This window comes from Bufo gargarizans, chromosome 2, assembly GCF_014858855.1.
Source record: "Bufo gargarizans isolate SCDJY-AF-19 chromosome 2, ASM1485885v1, whole genome shotgun sequence".
Taxonomy (NCBI): Eukaryota; Metazoa; Chordata; class Amphibia; order Anura; family Bufonidae; genus Bufo; species Bufo gargarizans.
In genome coordinates, this window is record NC_058081.1 from 197,268,058 (window position 1) to 197,290,953 (window position 22,896).

Sequence of the window (22,896 nt, forward strand, 5' to 3'; positions counted from 1 at the left end):
TTTATGTCCAAAACCCAAATCATTTTGAAGCAGTTTTTATAGATGGGCTGTTCTACAACTTTGCAGCTGTCTTTCACAACTATGAACTTTGATGAACTCTATGGGACATATTGTTTATGTACTGGTGTCCAGAATTGAACTACATGTTCATGATGAGGTCACACTAATGCAATATACGTTGGTAAATAGGTTTATGTCCCTGACACTGTAGTCTAAGTTTCCTTTAATACATATTAATATCCTGCTGGCCTTAGAAGCAGCAGACTGGCATTGCAAGCTGTTATTTACTTTGTGCTCTCCAAGTGCATACAGATAATTCTCCATTAGTGATTTCCCAGTTTAGTTTGTAAGGACATATGGTGCATGCAGATAATTAGCCCCAGATGCATGACTGTACATTTATCTACACTAAATATAATTTGTCAAGTGGACGCTGAAACTGGGACAGATTTACTCATCCTGGAGGCATTGTGAATTTAGACAGGCCATCTTGACATGTCACCAAATTGATCAAAGTGATTAAAGTGTATCAGGCTGGATGATAAGTGTGGTGCAGTGATGGACACATTTGTCAAGCTTTATACCAACTATTAGTTGGCTAACTTCATGGCAGAATTCTACGGTAGAGTTGTGGTTCTATTTTGGCACAAAATGTTGTATCCCAGACATTGCCCCTTTCCCATAGAGCCTCACCCCTTTCCACACTAAGCCATGTCTCATTGGCTAGCTAGACACAGTGTATATTTCTAAAATTAGATGTACCAAATTGTGCCAATTTGCACCAGATTTTGGTGTTATTTATGGCAAGGTCTAGATGCACTTGGTAAAGGTGGCTCATTTGTCTGTGTTAGCTTGTAAACATCTTCCCTGTAGTGTATTACACTGCCTATATAGGCAGAACGTATGCTATGGCTAAAGTATTGATTTCTGACTCTGATGGTCCTTGTGCCAGACTTCCTTCATTCACCCATTCTGTAATTTTTCAGCCCAGCACAATGAGAATGTTATCTACCTATCAAATCTATCTATACTATACGCTTTTATAAATCCCTCGTAAGGATACATCTCGAATATGGGATCTGTTTTGGGCTTTATATACCATAAGTGATATAGGAGAGCTAGGAAGAGATCAGATGCAGCCGACACCAGATTATTAAATGGGTAGAAAGGTCTCTCTAATAATGAAAGCCTTAATAAATGTCTTAGACGTGATCTCATTTAGGCTACTGTCACGGCTGAGGATGGGGAAAACCCTCAGCCGTGCGATGCCAGAAGATGGATGGTCGATGGAAGGCCAGGACAGGAATCAGGGAGCAGGTCACTTCCTATCAATCCCTAATTCTGACCCTGTCTCCTAGGCGTATGAGCCGACCCTGATGGTAGGAGGGCTCATACTCCGGTACCTGATATTCCTGCTAGCCCTCAGGGTGGCCCTGGACTAGGAGCAGGGTAAGACTACCTGTTCCTCCTAGATACGTACGAACAGGAGTCTCACTGGCCAAGCTATATAAAGAAAGGGGAAACATAAACAGACATATGGCAATGGCAGGTAAGTGAAACTAGTACCACACCTACCTGCCACAGACACACAACCTGGAACCCATGCACAAGTGCTGCTGTCCACAACAACACAAAGGACACAGCACACACCACACATCACACGGGAACCCAGGAAACCATAAGCTGCAATAAATAAAGAGACCAAAGAAACATCTTCATAACACCATACATGAACCTATGACCACAAGGGTGGCCCCCACTGGCAGATGGTATAACACAGGAGGCTGACTCCAGCTAACCATGGCTAAAGTACCCCTCTGACTACTGATCTTAACTGAGGCTTTATAGCCCATGTAGCCACACCCGCACACAGACACACCCAGTGCATACACACTAGGAAGGAAGTTAACCCTTCCAACACAAGGCAAGGGAAGACGGCCACATAAAGGGGAAGTACACACATAAACACACACTTCACCTGTTGCTGCGGGCAACGGCATGCGTGGCAACTATGTCCTGGGGATCAGCCAGAAGGCCGAGACACTGCCTCCACATGCATACAACACCAAACGTAGTCACGGGCAACCAAGTGAAGGAAAATGTCACTACGCACACCATAGGCCGTGACAGCTACTTTCACACTAGTGTTTTGGCTTTCCATTTGCGAGATCCGTTTAGGGCTCTCAAAAGCGGTCCAAAACCGATCAGTTTTGCCCTAATGCATTCTGAATGTTAAAGGATCCCCTCAGAATGCATCAGTTTGCCCCCGTTCAGCCTCCATTCCACTCTGGAGGCGGACATTAACCACCTCCGGACCGCCTAACGCACGGATGCGTCCGGAAGGTGGTTGATTCATTCCTCCTGGACGCATCCGTGCGTCATCTCGCGATAGCCGAGATTTCCTGTGAACGCGCGCACACAGGCGCGCGCGTTCACAGGAACGGAAGGTAAGCGAGTGGATCTCCAGCCTGCCAGCGGCGATCGTTCGCTGGCAGGCTGGAGATGTGATTGATTTTTTTAACCCCTAACAGGTATATTAGACGCTGTTTTGATAACAGCGTCTAATATACCTGCTACCTGGTCCTCTGGTGGTCCCTTTTGCTTGGATCGACCACCAGAGGACACAGGCAGCTCAGTAAAGTAGCACCAAACACCACTACACTACACCCCCCCCCGTCACTTATTAACCCCTTATGAACCCCTGATCACCCCCCTGTCATTGATCACCCCCTGTCATTGATCACCCCCCTGTAAGGCTCCATTCAGAGGTCCGTATGATTTTTACGGATCCATGGATACATGGATCGGATCCGCAAAACGCATACGGACGTCTGAATGGAGCCTTACAGGGGGGTGATCAATGACAGAGGGGTGATCACCCATATAGACTCCCTGATCACCCCCGTCATTGATCACCCCCCTGTAAGGCTCCATTCAGACGTCCGTAGGATTTTTACGGATCCACGGATACATGGATCGGATCCGCAAAACGCATATGGACGTCTGAATGGAGCCTTACAGGGGGGTGATCAATGACAGAGGGGTGATCACCCATATAGACTCCCTGATCACCCCCGTCATTGATCACCCCCCTGTAAGGCTCCATTCAGACGTCCGTATGATTTTTACGGATCCACGGATACATGGATCGGATCCGCAAAACGCATACGGACGTCTGAATGGAGCCTTACAGGGGGGTGATCAATGACAGGGGGGTGATCCATGTATCGGGGGGTGATCAGGGAGTCTATATGGGTGATCACCCCCCTGTCATTGATCACCCCCCTGTAAGGCTCCATTCAGACATTTTTTTGGCCCAAGTTAGCGGAAATTGTTTTTTTTTTTTTTCCTTACAAAGTCTCATATTCCACTAACTTGTGTCAAAAAATAAAATCTCACATGAACTTACCATACCCCTCACGGAATCCAAATGCGTAAAAATTTTTAGACATTTATATTCCAGACTTCTTCTCACGCTTTAGGGCCCCTAAAATGCCAGGGCAGTATAAATACCCCACATGTGACCCCATTTCGGAAATAAGACACCCCAAGGTATTCCGTGAGGGGCATATTGAGTCCATGAAAGATTTCAATTTTTGTCCCAAGTTAGCGGAAAGGGAGACTTTGTGAGAAAAAACAAAAAAAAATCAATTTCCGCTAACTTGTGCCCCGAAAAAAAAATTCTATGAACTCTCCATGCCCCTCATTGAATACCTTGGGGTGTCTTATTTCCAAAATGGGGTCACATGTGGGGTATTTATACTGCCCTGGCTTTTTAGGGGCCCTAAAGCGTGAGAAGAAGTCTGGGATCCAAATGTCTAAAAATGCCCTCCTAAAAGGAATTTGGGCCGCTTTGCGCATCTAGGCTGCAAAAAAGTGTCACACATGTGGTATCGCCGTACTCAGAAGAAGTTGGGGAATGTGTTTTGGGGTGTCATTTTACATATACCCATGCCGGGTGAGATAAATATCTTGGTCAAATGCCAACTTTGTATAAAAAAATGGGAAAAGTTGTCTTTTGCCAAGATATTTCTCTCACCCAGCATGGGTATATGCAAAATGACACCCCAAAATACATTCCCCAACTTTTCCTGAGTATGGCGATACCACATGTGTGACACTTTTTTGCCGCCTAGGTGGGCAAAGGGGCACACATTCCAAAGAGCACCTTTAGGATTTTACAGGTCATTTTTTACACATTTTGATTTCAAACTACTTACCACACATTAGGGCCCCTAGAATGCCAGGGCAGTATAACTACCCCACAAGTGACCCTATTTTAGAAAGAAGACACCCCAAGGTATTCCGTGAGGGGCATGGCGAGTTCCTAGAATTTTTAATTTTGTGTCACAAGTTAGCGGAAAATGATGAATTATTTTATTTTATTTTTTCTTACAAAGTCTCATATTCCACTAACTTGTGACAAAAAATAAAAAATTCTAGGAACTCGCCATGCCCCTCATGGAACACCCTGGGGTGTCTTCTTTCCAAAACAGTGTCACTTGTGGGGTAGTTATACTGCCCTGGCATTCTAGGGGCCCATATGCGTGAGAAGTAGTTTGCAATCAAAATCTGTAAAAAATGACCGGTGAAATCCGAAAGGTGCTCTTTGGAATGTGTGCCCCTTTGCCCACCTAGGCTGCAAAAAAGTGTCACACATCTGGTATCGCCGTACTCGGGAGAAGTTGGGGAATGTGTTTTGGCGTGTCATTTTACATATACCCATGCTGGGTGAGTGAAATATCTTGGTATAAGACAACATTTCCCATTTTTTTATACAAAGTTGACATTTGACCAAGATATTTATCTCACCCAGCATGGGTATATGTAAAATGACACCCCAAAACACATTCCCCAACTTCTCCTGAGTACGGCGATACCACATGTGTGACACTTTTTTGCAGCCTAGGTGGGCAAAGGGGCACACATTCCAAAGAGCACCTTTTGGATTTCACCGGTCATTTTTTACAGATTTTGATTGCAAACTACTTCTCACACATATGGGCCCCTAAAATGCCAGGGCAGTATAACTACCCCACAAGTGACCCCATTTTGGAAAGAAGACACCTCAGGGTATTCCGTGAGGGGCATGGCGAGTTCCTAGAATTTTTTATTTTTTGTCACAAGTTAGTGGAATTTGAGACTTTGTAAGAAAAAAATAAAATAAAAAATAAATCATAATTTTCCGCTAACTTGTGACAAAAAATAAAAAGTTCTATGAACTCACTATGCCCATCAGTGAATACCTTAGGGTGTCTACTTTCCGAAATGGGGTCATTTGTGGGGTGTTTGTACTGTCTGGGCATTGTAGAACCTCAGGAAACATAACAGGTGCTCAGAAAGTCATAGCTGTTTCAAAAAGTGGAAATTCACATTTTTGTACCATAGTTTGTAAACGCTATAACTTTTACCCAAACCATTTTTTTTTACCCAAACATTTTTTTTTTATCAAAGACATGTAGAACAATAGATTTAGCGAAAAATTTATATATGGATGTCGTTTTTTTGCAAAATTTTACAACTGAAAGTGAAAAATGTCATTTTTTTTGCAAAAAAATCGTTACATTTCGATTAATAACAAAAAAAGTAAAAATGTCAGCAGCAATGAAATACCACCAAATGAAAGGAGGTAAAATTCATTTGGGTGGTAAGTTGCATGACCGAGCAATAAACGGTGAAAGTAGTGTAGTGCAGAAGTGTAAAAAGTGGCCTGGTCATTAAGGGGGTTTCAGCTAGCGGGGTTGAAGTGGTTAAAACGCTGCCTGCAGGGTTTTGCTGTCCGCCTGACGAAGCAGAGCCATATGGATCCCTCCTTCGCACACAATGTAAGTCAAGGGGGACAGATCTGTTTTCTCTGACACAATCTGGCACAATAGAAAACGGATCCGTCCCCCATTGGGTTTCAATAGTGTTCAAGAAGAATCCGTCATGGTTATAGAAGACATAATATAACTGGATCCGTTAATGACGGATGCAAGCGGTTGTATTATTGTAATGGATTATCCATAACCATGTATTATCCATAACGGATCCGCAAAAAAAAACGCTAGTGTGAAAGTAGCCTTATATGTATAAATGTGCGGTCAATGCAAAGAACTGGTACATGATTTATTCATTCTAATAACATTACAAAGGACCAGGGGACATTCATTATGTGAGAATGAAAGGCAATTTCGACATCAATACAGGAAAGGTTTTTTTACAGTTAAAGTAGTCAAACTATGGAATGTCCTACACCAAGAGGGCTAGATGCTTATCTAATAGTAAACAGTATTCATAGGTATAACTGATCTAACAATTAATGTTCTATAATTGATCTGAGAAAGGTTAAACATGTTTCTTTTTTTCAATTATGTAACTATATACCTCAATATTGAAATTGCAACACCGTTCGTAGCGTTATGGAAATCACAGGGTTGAGATATGTTGATATGTAATAGGATTAAAAAATGGAAACTAAATATTCAAAACATCTTGATTTATTAAATATTAAGTATGAGCACCACACACAGAAACACATGCACTTACATACCTTGGCATGCTATCAATTAGGGTAATAATAATGATTGTCTGAGGAATGATCTGCCACTCTGAAAGCACTTGGGCACACAAATCATCAAGATCTGCTGCTGGCTGCTCACTTTGTAATTGCCAACCAATGATGTTCAAGATGTCCTTAATGGGAGACAAGTCCAGAGACCCTGCCATGGTAGCACATTTAGGCTTTCCAGGCTGCTCACAATAGCCAGTGCCAAATATGGCCTGGCGTTGTCCTGTTGACAAACAGCTCCTGGGACACTTTGGAGAAATGGTCTTCCCACTAGTTCTACGACCAAATCAATGCAATGTCGAGCTGTTAGTGTACCTGAAATGAAGGCTAGAGAGTTATGGCTACCTTACATTATGCTACCCCACACCATGATCCTGGGAGTAGGACCAATTTGACAATCCCTTTTGAAGGCCTCTCTAAAGGTCTCCGGCTATGTGTCCAAGACAAAAGCGGACATTGCCTTCTTGCTGTGCAGCATGATATTGTTCAGGCTCAGACTGGCCTACACGGGTACAGGGGAATCATTGGTGGGTCCATAATGTCCCACCCTGTGCACAAATGGTAGAGTAACTGTGCTACATATAGATAGGCAGAGTACAGCATCTCAACAAGCCTATGTTCATATCAAAAACTCTGTAGATTATTTAACAGTTTATTATTATGGATGGATCGGGTGGCTGAGATGACTTCTAGACAATGAGGCAGGCCAGCCAGTATTGTTATTTCCTAGGGACTCGCCTCCTTGAAGTCGCTGCAGGGACCCCTATAATCAATCACCTTGTAACGTCTTGCTGCTGTCTGTTTCTATGTGAACAGGTAATATTTGCATGTATCAGTATAGTGGGCCCTCTGAATGAATTTTACAGGTGGCCCCTAGCCACCCCAGTCCGACACTGACAGTGTTTGAGAGCATAGGCATGAGGTCAATGGTAAACCTGTATCTGGACATCTGGCTCATAGCCCAGTGTTGTGCAAACACCTTCTGATGGGTTGTGTAGACACTGATTGGAATGTGAAGTCCAATTTTACTTGCAGCACAGAATGGGTCACTACGAGCCAATCTTCCAACCAGACAATCCATCTGTGCAGAGGTTCACCTCTAGATAGATAGATGGATCTGTTAATCCAAAGTATTGGGACACCTACAGGAGCTTTTATAACACGCTATCCTAAATCCATAGGCATTAATATGGAGTTGGTGCCTTGGCAGCTAAGGCTACTTTCACACTTGCTGCAGAGTGATCCGGCAAAAAGTTCAGTCGCTGGAACTGCCTGCCGGATCAGGCAATCTGCATGCAAACGGACAGCATTTGTAAACGGATCCGGATGCGGATCCGTCTACAAATGCATTGCAAGAACAGATCCGTCTCTCCGTTTGTCATACGGAGAAACAGATCCGTTTCTAATTTTTTTTCACATTTTTACCGGTCTGAGCAGAAGTATTTTTAATGCTGGTTCCGGCACTCATACAAACCGGATTCCAAAAAAGTTGGGACACTAAACAAATTGTGAATAAAAACTGAATGCAATGATGTGGAGATGGCAAATGTCAATATTTTATTTGTAATAGAACGTAGATGACAGATCAAATGTTTAATCCGAGTAAATGTATCATTTTAAAGGAAAAATATGTTGATTCAAATTTTCACAGTGTCAACAAATCCCCAAAAAGTTGGGACAAGTAGCAATAAGAGGCTGGAAAAAGTAAATTTGAGCATAACGAAGAGCTGGAAGACCAATTAACACTAATTAGGTCAATTGGCAACATGATTGGGTAAAAAAAGAGCTTCTCAGAGTGGCAGTGTCTCTCAGAAGCCAAGATGGGTAGAGGATCACCAATTCCCACAATGTTGCGCAGAAAGATAGTGGAGCAATATCAGAAAGGTGTTACCCAGCGAAAAATTGCAAATACTTTGCATCTATCATCATCAACTGTGCATAACATCATCCGAAGATTCAGAGAATCTGGAACAATCTCTGTGCGTAAGGGTCAAGGCCGTAAAACCATACTGGATGCCCGTGATCTCTGGGCCCTTAAACGACACTGCACCACAAACAGGAATGCTACGGTAAAGGAAATCACAGAATGGGCTCAGGAATACTTCCAGAAACCATTGTCAGTGAACGCAATCCACCGTGCCATCCGCCGTTGCCAGCTGAAACTACAGTGCAAAGAAGAAGCCATTTCTAAGCAAGATCCACAAGCTCAGGCGTTTTCACTGGGCCAGGGATCATTTAAAATGGAAGACTGTTCTGTGGTCAGACGAGTCACGATTCAAAGTTCTTTTTGGAAGTCTGGGACGCCATGTCATCCGGACCAAAGAGGACAAGGACAACCCAAGTTGTTATCAACGCTCAGTTCAGAAGCCTGCATCTCTGATGGTATGGGGTTGCATGAGTGCGTGTGGCATGGGCAGCTTGCATGTCTGGAAAGGCACCATCAATGCAGAAAAATATATTCAGGTTCTAGAACAACATGTGCTCCCATCCAGACGTCATCTCTTTCAGGGAAGACCCTGCATTTTTCAACAAGATAATGCCAGACCACATTCTGCATCAATCACAACATCATGGCTGCGTAGGAGAAGGATCCGGGTACTGAAATGGCCAGTCTGCAGTCCAGATCTTTCACCTATAGAGAACATTTGGCGCATCATAAAGAGGAAGGTGCAACAAAGAAGGCCCAAGACGATTGAACAGTTAGAGGCCTGTATTAGACAAGAATGGGAGAGCATTCCTATTTCTAAACTTGAGAAACTGGTCTCCTCGGTCCCCAGACGTCTGTTGAGTGTTGTAAGAAGAAGGGGAGATGCCACACAGTGGTGAAAATGGCCTTGTCCCAACTTTTTGGGGATTTGTTGACACCATGAAATTCTGATTCAACATATTTTTCCCTTAAAATGGTACATTTTCTCAGTTTAAACTTTTGTTCCGTGATTTATGTTCTATTCTGCATAAAATATTAGAAGTTGGCACCTCCACATCATTGCATTCAGTTTTTATTCACGATTCGTATAGTGTCCCAACTTTTTTGGAATCCGGTTTGTACATTTCAACGTAAATTAATGCCGGCATTCCGGCAACTGATCCGGAATTTTGGACGGAGATAATTCCACAGCATGCTCCGGTATTTCCTCCGTCCTAATCGCCGTTCAGTTACTGAACTGAAAACATCCTTATGCATCCTGAACGGATTTCTCTCCATTTAGAATGCATAGGGATAAAACTGATCAGTTCTTTTCCAGTATAGAGCCCCTAGGACGGAACTCAGAGCCAGAAAAGAATAACGCAAGTGTGAAAGTACCGTAAAACAGCTTCCACTTTTCTGACAAGACTTTTTTGCCAGAAGCACGACCACAGGATGGTTGTGAGCAGTGTATAATGTGATGGAAAAATGAATCCAGCCAGCAAAGGAGACAATATGGACAATCACAATACATTAGTAAGTGCCTTGTAGTAACTTTCTCTACATAATAAATGCTATTTGCTGAAGTGAGACAACCCCTTTAAGTAAATGTTTCTATTGTAGTGTTCATCACTAATGACCTGGAAAAAATGTTGCAGCAAAAAAAATAATAATAATAATCTTCTCACCAATGAAGCAGATATGTACAATGATATCATGTGATGGTTGCATCCCTGGTCTATGGTACACAAAATCTTCTTCTTCTTTTATAGCGGCATTGAAAATAAACCTATTCAAGCATTCTCAGCACTGCATTTGCATCTGGTGCATGTGTGTCCCTTTCATAGCATAACAAGTATAATTTACTCTTGATGTTGACTCTTGCCATTTAACTTCTTGTCTAGTAGAGTATTAAACATCCCTTTCAATATAATCTATGTTACTCAAGTTAATGAATTGTCATTTATTCGTGGTGAAGCTGATGAGGTCAGTTCTGAAAGTTCCTATTCTGTACAGTTCTATACCCTACATGACATGATAGGAGTTCTGATCCTGGAGCTTACCCTGTTTCCTGCTTGATCTTTGTTGAATTGGTTAATTTGTATACAATAATGGAATGTTTCTCACATTGAGTATGAACAACAAAAAGCATCTTCCCCTGTCATCTGAAGACTAGGATATGTCACAATCTGTGTACACAGGCTCGGCGGAGTTCTGACAGTATAATAAATTGCCTTCTGCTGGGCCAGGACAGGCAGACTTACTGGGCTGTGTCAGATAGCTGTGCTGATACAGCAGGCTTAATAGAAAGTGGGTGTCCTTGAACGAATCTAAAAAAGAGGAAAGAGAATTGGAGTTAATACTGTGTCTGCATTCTGGACCTGCTTGAAATAGCGTTGTTTCTTTATCATGCAGCCCCATGGGTCTAGTATACACGAAACAGCTCTATACAGATGGAATAGCAGAACTGTAAAACCATCCATGGCGTGCATTATAAAGCAACCGATCCGTTTATGGATGGTCAACAGTGTCTCAAGCATTGAATGTTAGACACAACCAAAAAAAAACCCATCATAAAAGCCCTGTCGTGTGGAAAGCCTGTCAAAGATTGTCAATTCTTACCATCCTGCCCAGCATTGGCCAGGAGGCCATATTTTACCATGTCTGTAGAGCATGTGAAAATATTTTACACCATCCAAGTAAAAACCCTTCACATGGAACTATAATAGATACAGAGAGGGGAAGATTCTTCACTTCACGTGGTCGATAAACCTTGTGCATCTATAATCTTTGCATCTATGGTAACAAAGCAATTCAATTACTTCGGAGGGAAAGAAATCTATTCCATCAATCATTGCTACTGGGACCATGTGCCATATAAGTAATTGCCAGGACAATAACTTTGTGGGCACTGTATGTGCCGCAAATAAAAAAGCTTGCATTTATAGGTTGTGCTGCCCTTAAAATAAGCACTAAACAAAAAAAAAAATGCACAAAAATGAAAAAAAATAATATTTGATTTCCCCCTTTAAATGGTTGTTTCTAGCTCAGTCTTTTGTGAGCTTTTCATATAGGAATAACCTTACTATGTGCTGGCTGGGTTGGGCTCTGCTTTTTCCATAACTCCCATAGCAGTTAATGGGAGCTAAGGAAACAGCGGAGAGGAGCTGGCTGAGATGTTTCTGTAACTACGGCCATCTCTGGCCAGTGCTTACTAGGGTTATTCCATGAAAAGCTGAGAAAATTGTATAATTACCTGACCTGTTGAGCTTTCTTTATTCCTTGACCTCTTTTATCTACTCGAGATTCCTTTGCTTCGGCATCCTGTAAAATAATCATTTAGGAAGGTGGCTGCAATTTTGTGATATATTTCTTTTACCTTTATTGCTCCTATCTTTGGTTCTGTGGTCACATGACCGTGTCCATGCAGCTCTTTCTTATTTCCTGTGATGTTATGTCCATGGGTGGGGCAGTGATAGGGGAGTGTCTATGTAACTAGATGATGGGAGGAGCTAAAAACTAGGTGGGTGGTATCAGGGGAGTGTCTATGTAACTAGATGATGGGTGGGAGGAGCTATAAACTAGCTGGGCATTAGGAGCGGTGCTGGAGCGGTGGCAGAGAAAGAAATGCATCATGGGTTTGGTTGGATAGAGCAATAGGAAGTGCTACATACAGGATGGAAACAAACTAAAGTCATTAGTTTAAATGGTGGAAACGGGTTAGGAGAGCTCAAAGTGAATAAGAAAAGCATGGGGAAGATGTACATGAGGTAAGCAACTACATGAGCATATCTGTAGTCCCAGAAAACCTCTTGAAGCCCCATTCACATTTGTTCAGCCCACTAGTCTTTTTTCCCTATGCATTGGAGTAAAACACTAGAGAACTGATGACACAACTGATTTTGTACTTTCCTATGAGGTAATTTTTGTGTCTGGTGGCATCGATTTTGCTGCGATGAACAGCTTATTTCTATATTCATTTAGGTTCAATTGCATTGCGTTTAGAATGGCATCTCCACCACTTTTAATGTTTATGGGGTAATGGAGGAGATTTATCAAAACAGCTGCAAACGGAAACTGACTTAGGCTACTTTCACACTAGCGTTCGGGCGGATCCGTTCTGAACGGATCCGCTCATAATAATGCAGACGGAGGCTCCGTTCAGAACGGATCCGTCTGCATTAAAATGGCAAAAAAAAAGCTAAGTGTGAAAATAGCCTCGGACGGATCCGTCCAGACTTTCAATGTAAAGTCAATGGGGGACGGATCCGCTTGAAGATTGAGCCACATTGTGGCATCTTCAAACGGATCCGTTCCCATTGACTTACATTGTAAGTCTGGACGGATCCGCACGCTGCAAGCAGCGTTCAGCTGTCCGCCTGTCCGTGCGGAGGCGAGCGGAGCGGAGGCTGAACGCCGCCAGACTGATGCAGTCTGAGCGGATCCGCTCCATTCAGACTGCATCAGGGCTGGACGGCTGCGTTCGGGTCCGCTCGTGAGCTCCTTTAAACGGAGCTCACGAGCGGACCAGCGAACGCTAGTGTGAAAGGAGCCTTAGTTGCACATAACAACCAAGGAGCTCTGAAGAGCTGGGTGGAATCTGATGCATTGCCATGGACAACTAAGGAAGTTTCCTTTACACCAGTTTTGATAAATCTCCTCCAATGTTTTCTATACTTGCATTTATTAATAACACAGGAAAAAGCAGCTCTCACCTGTTCCACCTGTTGTGAGCTCAGATTACAGCCTGGACACGGCTGTATTAGAACTGGTCTGAAACGCGTAGATGTACTTTTGCGTTTGTCTGTTGGAAGTTTTTACTGCACCGCAAATAAAAAAACACTTGTTTGTCAAGAGCTGGATTTCGTACCTATTTCTTGCATTTATTAATGTAACTGGATAAAGTTTACTTTGACTCATATAAAAAGCTTAATCCATTTCAAAAATACAGTTCTGATGTCCGGCAGTATAGCTATAGCAGATGCACATGTAGCAGTGTCACCCAGGGAATGGAAAACAGCAGTATTTTAGGAAAATAGCGATTATATAAATGATGCTCAGGGTAAGGGTCCATTCACACGTCCGTAACGTGTTTTACGGATCCGCAGATCCTCAAAACACAGACAGCGGCAATGTGCGTTCCGAGTTTTGCGGACCGCAAAATGCCGGCACTAATAGAACATGCCTATTCTTGTCCGCAATTGCAGACAAGAATAGGACATGTTCTATTTTTTTCGGGAACGGAAATGCGGACCCGGAAGTGCGGGTCCGCATTTCCGAAGCCGGGCCGCACATTGTGCGGCCCCATAGAAATGAATGGGTCCGCAAAATAAGGAACGAAATGGCGGACCTGTGAATGGACCCTAAGTGTGAGGCCTTGAGATGGAAAGAAGAAGAAATGGGGACAAAGATCTTCAAAGTTACTCCACTACTGATCTCCTATTGAGAGCATAAATAGGAAATAAGCAGTTTACTATATCCCTGCATTACATATGTATGACTACACAAAATAAATGAAAAAATACTGGAGGAACAATACATCTTCAATAGTAGTAGTGGCCAGTGATACGGAGGATACAGTTATTCGCCCCAGTAATAAGCTCATTAAATAAAAAAAAAGGGGGGTCAATGGATGCTTATGCGGGACCCATTGTTCCTATCCGGCAGGAAATTAAAATTGATGGCTTTACAGCCCACCTATCAGGAGCAGAACATGTTAGGCAGTGATGGCTAACCTCCGGCACTTAAGCTGTGGTGAAAGTACGACTCCCAGTATGCTCCATTCATTTCTATGGAGTTCTGAGAACAGCCAAGCAAGTGTGCATCTTGGGAGTTGTAGTTTTACCACTGCTGGAGTGACGGAGGTTAGCCATCACAGGTATAAGGTCTGGAGCAGGGGCGTAACTATAGGGGAAGCGCTGTTTTGGGGCCCTGACCCAGAAAGGGCCCATCCAGGAGGAGGAGGACTAAAATATTTTGTCAGGACCCCCTCAACAGTATTACACAATGAAATTATATACAGTGACAGTATAGACCAGTGATGGCGAACCTTTTACAGACCGAGTGCCCAAACTGCAACCCAAAACCCACTTATTTATCGCAAAGTGCCAACACGGCAATGTAACCTGAATACTACAGTCCAATACAGTGTATCTTCCATGTACTTTATCATTTAGCTATAATATCCTGCCTGCATTCAGTGCGCTGCCTGTGCTGTTCATGGTGCGCCCTGTGCTGATGAATGGCAGGAAAACTCTAAGGCATATTGGTACACCATAGATTTTTCCAGGGTGCGGGTGCCCACAGAGAGGGCTCTGAGTGCCGCCTCTGGCACCCGTGCCATAGGTTCGCCATCACTGGTATAGACGGATGGAACAGCTGTCGGCCCTGGTCTGAGAAAGCGATCTTTACTAGCCACAGGAATGGGGGCGGCATGAAAGGAAGGGGTTGCGAAAAAATTACTGGGGGAGGGGGGCCTCATTCAAAAAATTTCTGTGGGGACCAGTCATTTCTAGCTATGCCACTGGTCTGGAGGTTTTAATTTCCTGGGAAATTTCAAGTATTGAAGATATGTGATGCCTTACAAGGCAATATAATAGTATAGAAAAGTCTTCAGTAATCTCTCAAAAATAACATTTCCATTTTAAGATGCAAATGTTAATTTTCCCTATAACGCATGAATGGCAGCAGCAGTCATGCTAAATTATGATGCCAAATTTTTAGCATGCAAATATCTGCCTAACATTGGAATTTGACTAGGCTAGCACCAAAGACGAATAAGCCTGTGTTCACATCTGCATTAGAGGCTCCGTTAGGGGCCTGCGTCACAGATTATGCAAAGTTATACCAGACAAAATGCATGCAGGACTATTATGTCTGGTAAAATGCCAAACTCCCAATGGAAACCCAACGGACCCGTTACAGTCAATGAGATCCATCTGGCACCATTAGTTTCAGTTATGTGCCAGATCCAATAACGGAGTAGAACAGAGGAAACAATTAGCGTTGATGTGAAGACAACCAAGGGGTTGCAGTGTCTGTGTGCCCTATGCTCCTGGCACATATGTAAGATGTATTAATAGGCCCCATTCACCATATGGGGGTCAAACAAATGTCCATTTGGCCTCTGTTGGGACTATTTTTGTTTTTTGCTGTAAATAATAGAGGCATCCAGTAAAAATGATATACTGCGTGGTATACGTTTTTTACATGGGCGACAGATGCTACTGTATGGCTACACAGTGGCATCAGAAGTATATGTTCGGAAATCTTCCTGATGTATTCTTCCAACAGAAAAAAGAAAGAGGAGAACTTATACAGAAGGAATAGGGTAGTGAAGATGTGGACAAAAAAGTGCTGAAAGTAATGTGCATAAAGAGAGAAGGCGGCTTTAGAGGAGAGTCATTTAGCTGTGAGATGGAAGAGCAGATTTAGGAACAGGCAGCTTTGAGAATATAAAACAGGCAGACAGCGATGCTGAAAAGAAGGTAGCGAAAATGCAACTTAGACAAGATGATTATACAGTTCGGCTAAGCCTGTCTATATACTAGGGGTATAATTAAAGATAATAATCTCTATGCTCTTCCATTCCACTAGCAAAGTGGTTGGATAGAAGTAACAGCCCTGATGCTTCTTCCCCTCGCAGCCACTATTGAAGAGAACAGTATAGGGTAGAAGAGGGAGGAGGGTCTCTCACTAAGTGCATCAGACACAGCAGTGAGGTTCACAGAGCGAGGAGCACAGAAGGAGAAGTGACAGGAGCTCCACACCTCCCATTTGCTGATAATGCTAGAGGATAGTAGAAAGACCACAAATCCCTCCGCTCGGTAGGGGCTAGTCAACAGAAACTGGAAAGACAAGGATGGACAGGGAACTCATTAAGGAAAAGCAGAAGTTAAGAAATTAAAGAGCTGAAATGCTCTGAATACTTGAACAGCTCCAGGCAACTTTCTGTGAAGTCGTATGTCCCCCCTCATCCTCCTGACAGCCAGAAATTCACTGAAGAGATCTCTTCTCAGGAATATAAGGAGCCAAAAGAACCCAGTAAGTACATATTTTATTCTTTGTCACCCATGGACGCTCTCACAAAAGCCCATGTCTCCATTGGGAATCAGGATCTAAATCATGTAGCCCAAGTTAACATGTACTCACGCACAGCTGTGCCCATTTCATAGGGTGCCATAGCAGCGTATTTCTGGAGTGTAAGAAGAAACTAGAGGTGCCTACACAAGCAGATGGGTACCATATTAGCTGTATGGAGCTGTTACCCTGGTTAGATTCAAACCCAGGACTCCAGTGCTAGACAGCAGTGCTACCCACTGAGTCACCAGCTTACTATAGAGAACCTCCAAAATGTTATTGGTCTTGCAGTACTTTAAAGGGGTACCCCCATCAAAGACATTTCTTGCATACCCTCAGAATATGCCATACTGTAAATGTTTGATAGATGCGGGTCCCACCTCTATGCCATAACTATCTAATATAGGAATACCCCTTTAATCTGGTACAACTAAATACACCGCAATGTCACATTTCACCGGTTGCAAACACTTATTTTACAGATGAAACTACCATATTCATGACTTTACGGTAACTCCATATAGAATTTGACATTCAGAAATGTAGAAATTCACTTGAATGTGATAATCCTAAAAATCCACATATTCAGTCTTATTTCCATTCTAATCTTTCTATTTGCCTTGGTTTTGCATGTTCTCAATAGTTATCATCTTTACTTGGCTGGACATTTGAACATTATGCATACATTTACTTAGAATGGTTAGCATTCATGCGTTGTTAGTCTATATTCCCACTGAGCTTTCTTAGCAGCTGTCATTCATCTTCCAGCTGAGGTTCAGTAGATATTCAAGTCAAGAGGTGACCTCTTTCTTTAAAAAACAAATTATTTCTGCTGTTGTTCATTTCATTCTTTGTCCAGAAATGATTTAAAAAATATATCCTGTCTTCTTGTTTAGAATGGAAAACTTACATCGGGTGCGAAGTATGGTTGAAGATGAGGGGAATCCTCTACCATTCAAGGACCTTCATCCGCATGTGGCACAGATGAGAGTAAAGGAGGGCAGTAAAATCCGTAATTTAGTTGGATATGCATTATCTTATATGGAGTCAGAGGGAACTGAGCAGATAATCTTTGGAGCTTATGGTCGGGCTGTTACTAAAGCCATTACCTGTGTGGAAATATTGAAGAGGCAAATAGGTGGTCTACACCAAATCACCAAGATACAGTACAAAACTTTGCAAGAAGTATGGGAGCAGAAGGGGCCAGTCATTAAAAACCCAGCCCCATGTTTAACTGTTTACAAAAATTGCCCTTCTATCTATATACTACTGTCCAAGTATCCTTTGGATCCACAAGAGGATGGTTACCAACCTCCTCAGAACCTTCCTACAGAAGAGATCGGAAAGAGAACACTAGAATCACATGGTTCATCAGATTCCAAAAAGAGAAAAATAAATGCGAGCACTGAAGGCGAAGGTTCATGGAACTTGCAGGGACATGATGTAAGAGTAATATCTCATGAGGTTCCATGCAATATAAATATAGATCTATCTGCAAATGAAAGGATTAGAATGCCTTGGGCTGCGTCAGTAACTAGTACAATTTACGATAAATAACACCAAGTAGTATGCAATGTAATGGTTCTAGAAGCACAAAATCCTGGTTATACATTGTGTCCATTGTGTGTTTTTTAATCATTGATTTTATTCCAGCTTTTACTATGCAATATGTACATAAAACAATCTTAATCTAGATTACATTTGGATATCAGTACAGTGTTACTGTAGATTATACTAAATCATTCTAAAGGTCATCAAAATTATCATTGAACTATTGCATTTGTTAAAAAAAAAAAATGGTACCTTGGCAGCTGAAGAAATGCTTTGACAATTTTAGTAAGATATATGTTCTGTTGTATATATTAAATACAAAATATAATGTATGTCAAAGCAAGCTTCTGCAAACAGGCATGGGCTTAGAAATAAACTGTGTGGCCACATGTTGAATGGAACCCGTCACAGTGAATCTAGAGTTTGACCTGCAGGCAGCACAGATAGGAGCTGAGCAGATTGATATTTAGGAGGTCATTTATTATACTGAAATACGCCTATATTAGTACGTATTTCAGGCACAGATGGCGGCGCAATGGCTAGTCGTGTCGCTGTCCGCCAGCTTAGGGCTTTATTAAGAACAGTGTCTACAACGCCGGTCTTAATAAACGTGCCCCTTAGTTTGGTGGGGAGAAAAATCAGCTGTAGTATTCTACAAAGCTTTAGAGAGGTGGTTAATTTAGAGAATCCACTTGGAAAGTACATTATCTTCTCTAATAGAATTCCCAAATTGCAATTTTTAAAATGTGCTTGCCATTAATCAGCAGTACGGGTGAATATAAGAAACTTTGTAACACATCTTATTAAGGGAAGTGACATATGCCTTATCTTCTAGCAGTCTGCAATCAATCTTTACTTGTCTGTGTTAATTGTCAAAAATCTCCCCAGTCACTAAAAAGTTTGTGTTCACACCTACGCTCTCCCTTTTCGCTATTGAGATCCGTCATACAGAATGCAGAATGCATTCCGTTCTATTTCATTGCGTTCCCATGCCGCACACAAAAGGGCTGCAAGCAGCGTTTTTGAGTGTATGCTGGGATGCGGAGCAAGACGGATCCGTCATGACTCACAATGTAAGTCAATGGTGACAGATCCGTTTCCTCTTTGACTTACAATGGTTTTAGAGACGGATCAGTCATGGCTATTTTAGAGATAATACAACCGGATCGGTTCATAGCGGATGCAGACGGTGGTATTATCATGATGGAAGCGTTTTTGCTGATTCATGATGGATCCAGCAAAAACACTGGTGTGAAAGTAGCCTAAGTGAAGACACAGGTTAGGAGAGGGAAGAAGGGGCCGATACTGCCGTCTCTCTACCTCCGCCTGTGAAGACATCTTATTGGTCAATGGACACAGCACAGCTCTCCAGCTCCACACCAGGAAGAGCCGTCCACTCAGCAGTTATGGAGAAAATGGTAAAAGATGCATGAGGGTGGGAAAAAACACAATCTGCAGGTTAGGCACGACATTTTTGGCTACATGACAACCGATACACAACTGTATAAAAGGTCATTTCTTCTGTAACAAGAGACAAAGTCTCTGAAGGAAACGCTAAATATCACATAAATCCTCAACACTGAATGGGAAGGAAGATGAATACATTCAGAGAATATTAAAACTGTCAGAATCCTATTTGAGCTTAACCTTTCTCAGTCACTGAAAAGGTTTTACCAGAGTGGAAAAGTACTTTTCAGGCTACAATCATTACAACTGTGCGAGGAATTAGACGCTTGAGTTCACTAAGAGCCTGTGGCCCACAGTACTTTATTACTGGAGCTGTGACTTCCAGCTCAGTGGCAGAGCTTCTGTCAGTGTTATTGATGAGGGTGTCAGTTGGGCTCTGTCTCACAGATTTCCTCGCTAAACCTGCCCTCTGGCCACCAGCTACATTTATAGTTAACCTTCCTACGTGGGCTTTGTGAGCGTAAACAGGTTCACAAATCATTTCCTTCATTTCATGAAGCAGACTCTTGCAGTAGCTTCAGAAAAGCCACAATGGAATACTGGTTATTGGATATGAACTTGGCAATGTAATTGATAAAGTCTTCATAAATGTCAAGCAGATTTGGAGTGCAGCAGATTATAAGGAGTTAATTAAAATATGATTGATTCAAATCATGTTCAAGAAGAAGATCAAAACCTGGCCATACATTTTAGGAACACTTGTTTGAATGACAGCTCTTCATACTTCCTCAGACACATGCAAGCCCAGCCTGGCCAACCATGAAGGCTTTCTAAATGGGGATAGTGGGAGCCACTGCCATACACCTCTGGTGGCAGCTTGTATGCCCTAAGATAAAAGGATCAGGCATATTAAAATCGATCTTCTTCGTCCTTTTTTTCTCATCTGAGGTCTCCATACATATTAGATGGCTGGTAGGTCCTGACAAAATCATGTGTGAGCAGCTTGATCCAGATTGCCTGTAGCGTTTAATAAATTGCCTCAAAGCTCTCAAAGGACAGCCGCATCCTTCTGTCATTAGATGGCAGCTCCACTATCTTCCCTGCACTGATTGATAACTGTGGCTGGTGTTAAATGGGTTTTCCAAGTGTTTAATATTGATAAGCTATCCTCAGGATAGGTCATCAGTATTTGATCAGTGGGGGTCCGACACCTAGGACCCCCGCCGATCAGCTGTTTGAAGAGACCATGGTGCTTCATGAGAGCCTCGGCCTTTTCCTAGGAAGGTCAGTGATCTTGAAACCACAGGCGAATCTAAATTCCACTCGGTCATGAGGGGAATAGAGAAAACAAGAGGGATGGGGAGCGCACAATAGGATAGTACGTTCAACACAAGTATCAATTGATTGAAGGAAAAAGGTGCTCACCTTTTAGGGTTGTGCTAAAAATAGGCACAACACTATTGTAGACTTGTAAGACTATATAGACCCTTTTTGTCCAGGAATGCAGCCGCAGAAGAAGTTTCTTTGGGATCGGATGCCCAATCCCCCAAAGAATGCTTGTAGGAAAGGAAGTTCTGTTCAGGTGCAAAATCACTGGTGAAACAGGTCTTTGAAGATCAAATCTTTTTTGTTTTTATAGATACCATATGTACATAAAACAACGGTAATTACCTAATAACCTGAGGAAGGGGACACTTTGAGCCCCGAAACGTGTTGTTTTATGTACATATAGTATCTATGAAAATAAAGAAGATTTGATCTTCAAAGACCTGTTTCACCAGTGATTTTGCGCCTGACCAGAACTTCCTTTCCTACAAGCATCCTTTGGGGGATTTGGCATCCTTTCCTACTAGGTCAGTGATGTCACTTTCATTGGTCACATAGGATAGATGCGCATGAGTGAGAAGAGAATGGATGGAGCAGGAGGCCCTTAGGATGTATACATGATGTTTTTACTAATAAGGAAAACTCCTATAACCTCTAAGTTGAATCTATCGTCCTTAATAGACCGAAGTCCATTCAAGCATTTTTAACACCAATATTTGCCTCAGGGTTGACAACGCTCCAGATATCCCTGGATAGTCCATAAAAATAGGACACTTTTTCAGCATCCCCCTAGCGTTACTCGAGCAGGTCATTATGATTGTAATTATCATCATTTTAGGGCTCAGACTACAGACTACTCATGCCTTAATATCAGTATGTATTACTTATAAACTTTATCATTCATATCATTCATTCACCATATCTGGTTTTCCAATTTGCTTGTAATAAATGTTGGCCGCCTGTGATTTTTTAATAAGTTGTCTAGAAAAAGGAAAAACTCAGGTTGGCAACCCTGATTTGCCTATGTAACAAAAGAGAGAAAACAGCAATAAGAAAAGTGTTTAGTCTCTGAAAGGTTATTTTTGCTTTAGTTCTTTCAATGCGTACGAGAACAAGAGCGCAATCACAGTTACATCTTCTTGCAATTATTTAAATACCAGTTTACAGTGAGTAAAAATCTGTATACGTAGACAAGGACTGTGATTGTATGACAGATAGGCGGCATTATATGCCCTGTGTATTGTAAATACCGCCTCTATGTACTGCAGCATTCTGCTGTTGCTTCTTCTTTCCATAAAACTGTAAGAAGTGCATTTTTCAGGAAATAAAGATAAGAGATTACAAGGACTGGATTATTACACCAGAAGACAATTGCCTATTGGAGAATGTTTCCCAGTTCACAGCTGCAATACAGAGATAGGAGGATAGAGATTTTAATCCGATTCCTGATCAGCCCCTGTGTTTTATTATGTGCCAAGCCCCGAAGGATATTGCAGGCATACAATACCTCAGTGTCTTCAAAAAATGAAGATAGAAGGAGCTGCATAACATAGATTATATTGGAATTCCTTCAGGACTTCCAATAATTTATAGCCTAGATGCTTAAAGATCAAATTAACCCTCTTTATTGATAATGGGATAACATTAGTGCTCTTGCATAAGAATTTTTTGCTGCAATGCTGTAAAATGACTGTAAAATTAGAATTTTTGTGTGATTTTTTTTCCCTGTATAGCAAAGCAAACAATCAATCACTACTGAGGCAGAGGAGAGGGATATTTCCTTCACTCACTGTTGCTTATAGCATCTACATACACGTTTTCAACCACCATTTCTTATTATGCCAATAAAATAATAAAATAAAAATAAACAACCTTGCAATCAGTCTATTATATATGTATACAGTATGTGTTTAAATAGCTCCTATACTAACCTATTGTCACGGCAGACAGGATATAAACAAACAAGTGTCTAGGCAAGAAGCTGGGGATAGAGGTCACCTCCTGACAAATCCCTACCAGCTCTCCCTAGACTTCTATGACCACATTCAGACCCTGAAGGTGGGAATGAACGTGTCCT

At 42.1% G+C, this 22,896-nt stretch overlaps 1 protein-coding gene and 1 long non-coding RNA gene across 2 annotated transcripts; one reads left to right on the forward strand and one right to left on the reverse strand.

Annotated features, from left to right (window-relative positions):
* Nucleotides 1–9,827: 9,827 nt before the first annotated feature.
* On the reverse strand, nucleotides 9,828–13,285 carry LOC122925412. Its single transcript, XR_006387625.1, has 3 exons — nucleotides 13,172–13,285; nucleotides 11,713–11,780; nucleotides 9,828–10,786 (listed from the first exon to the last, which is right to left on the reverse strand). It is a non-coding gene; the product is annotated as an uncharacterized LOC122925412 (long non-coding RNA).
* A 4,147-nt stretch (nucleotides 13,286–17,432) lies between these two features.
* On the forward strand, nucleotides 17,433–18,092 carry RPP25 (ribonuclease P and MRP subunit p25). The gene has a single exon (XM_044277112.1). It carries the CDS (start codon nucleotides 17,433–17,435, stop codon nucleotides 18,090–18,092), a length of 660 nt encoding a protein of 219 aa, XP_044133047.1.
* Nucleotides 18,093–22,896: the final 4,804 nt, after the last annotated feature.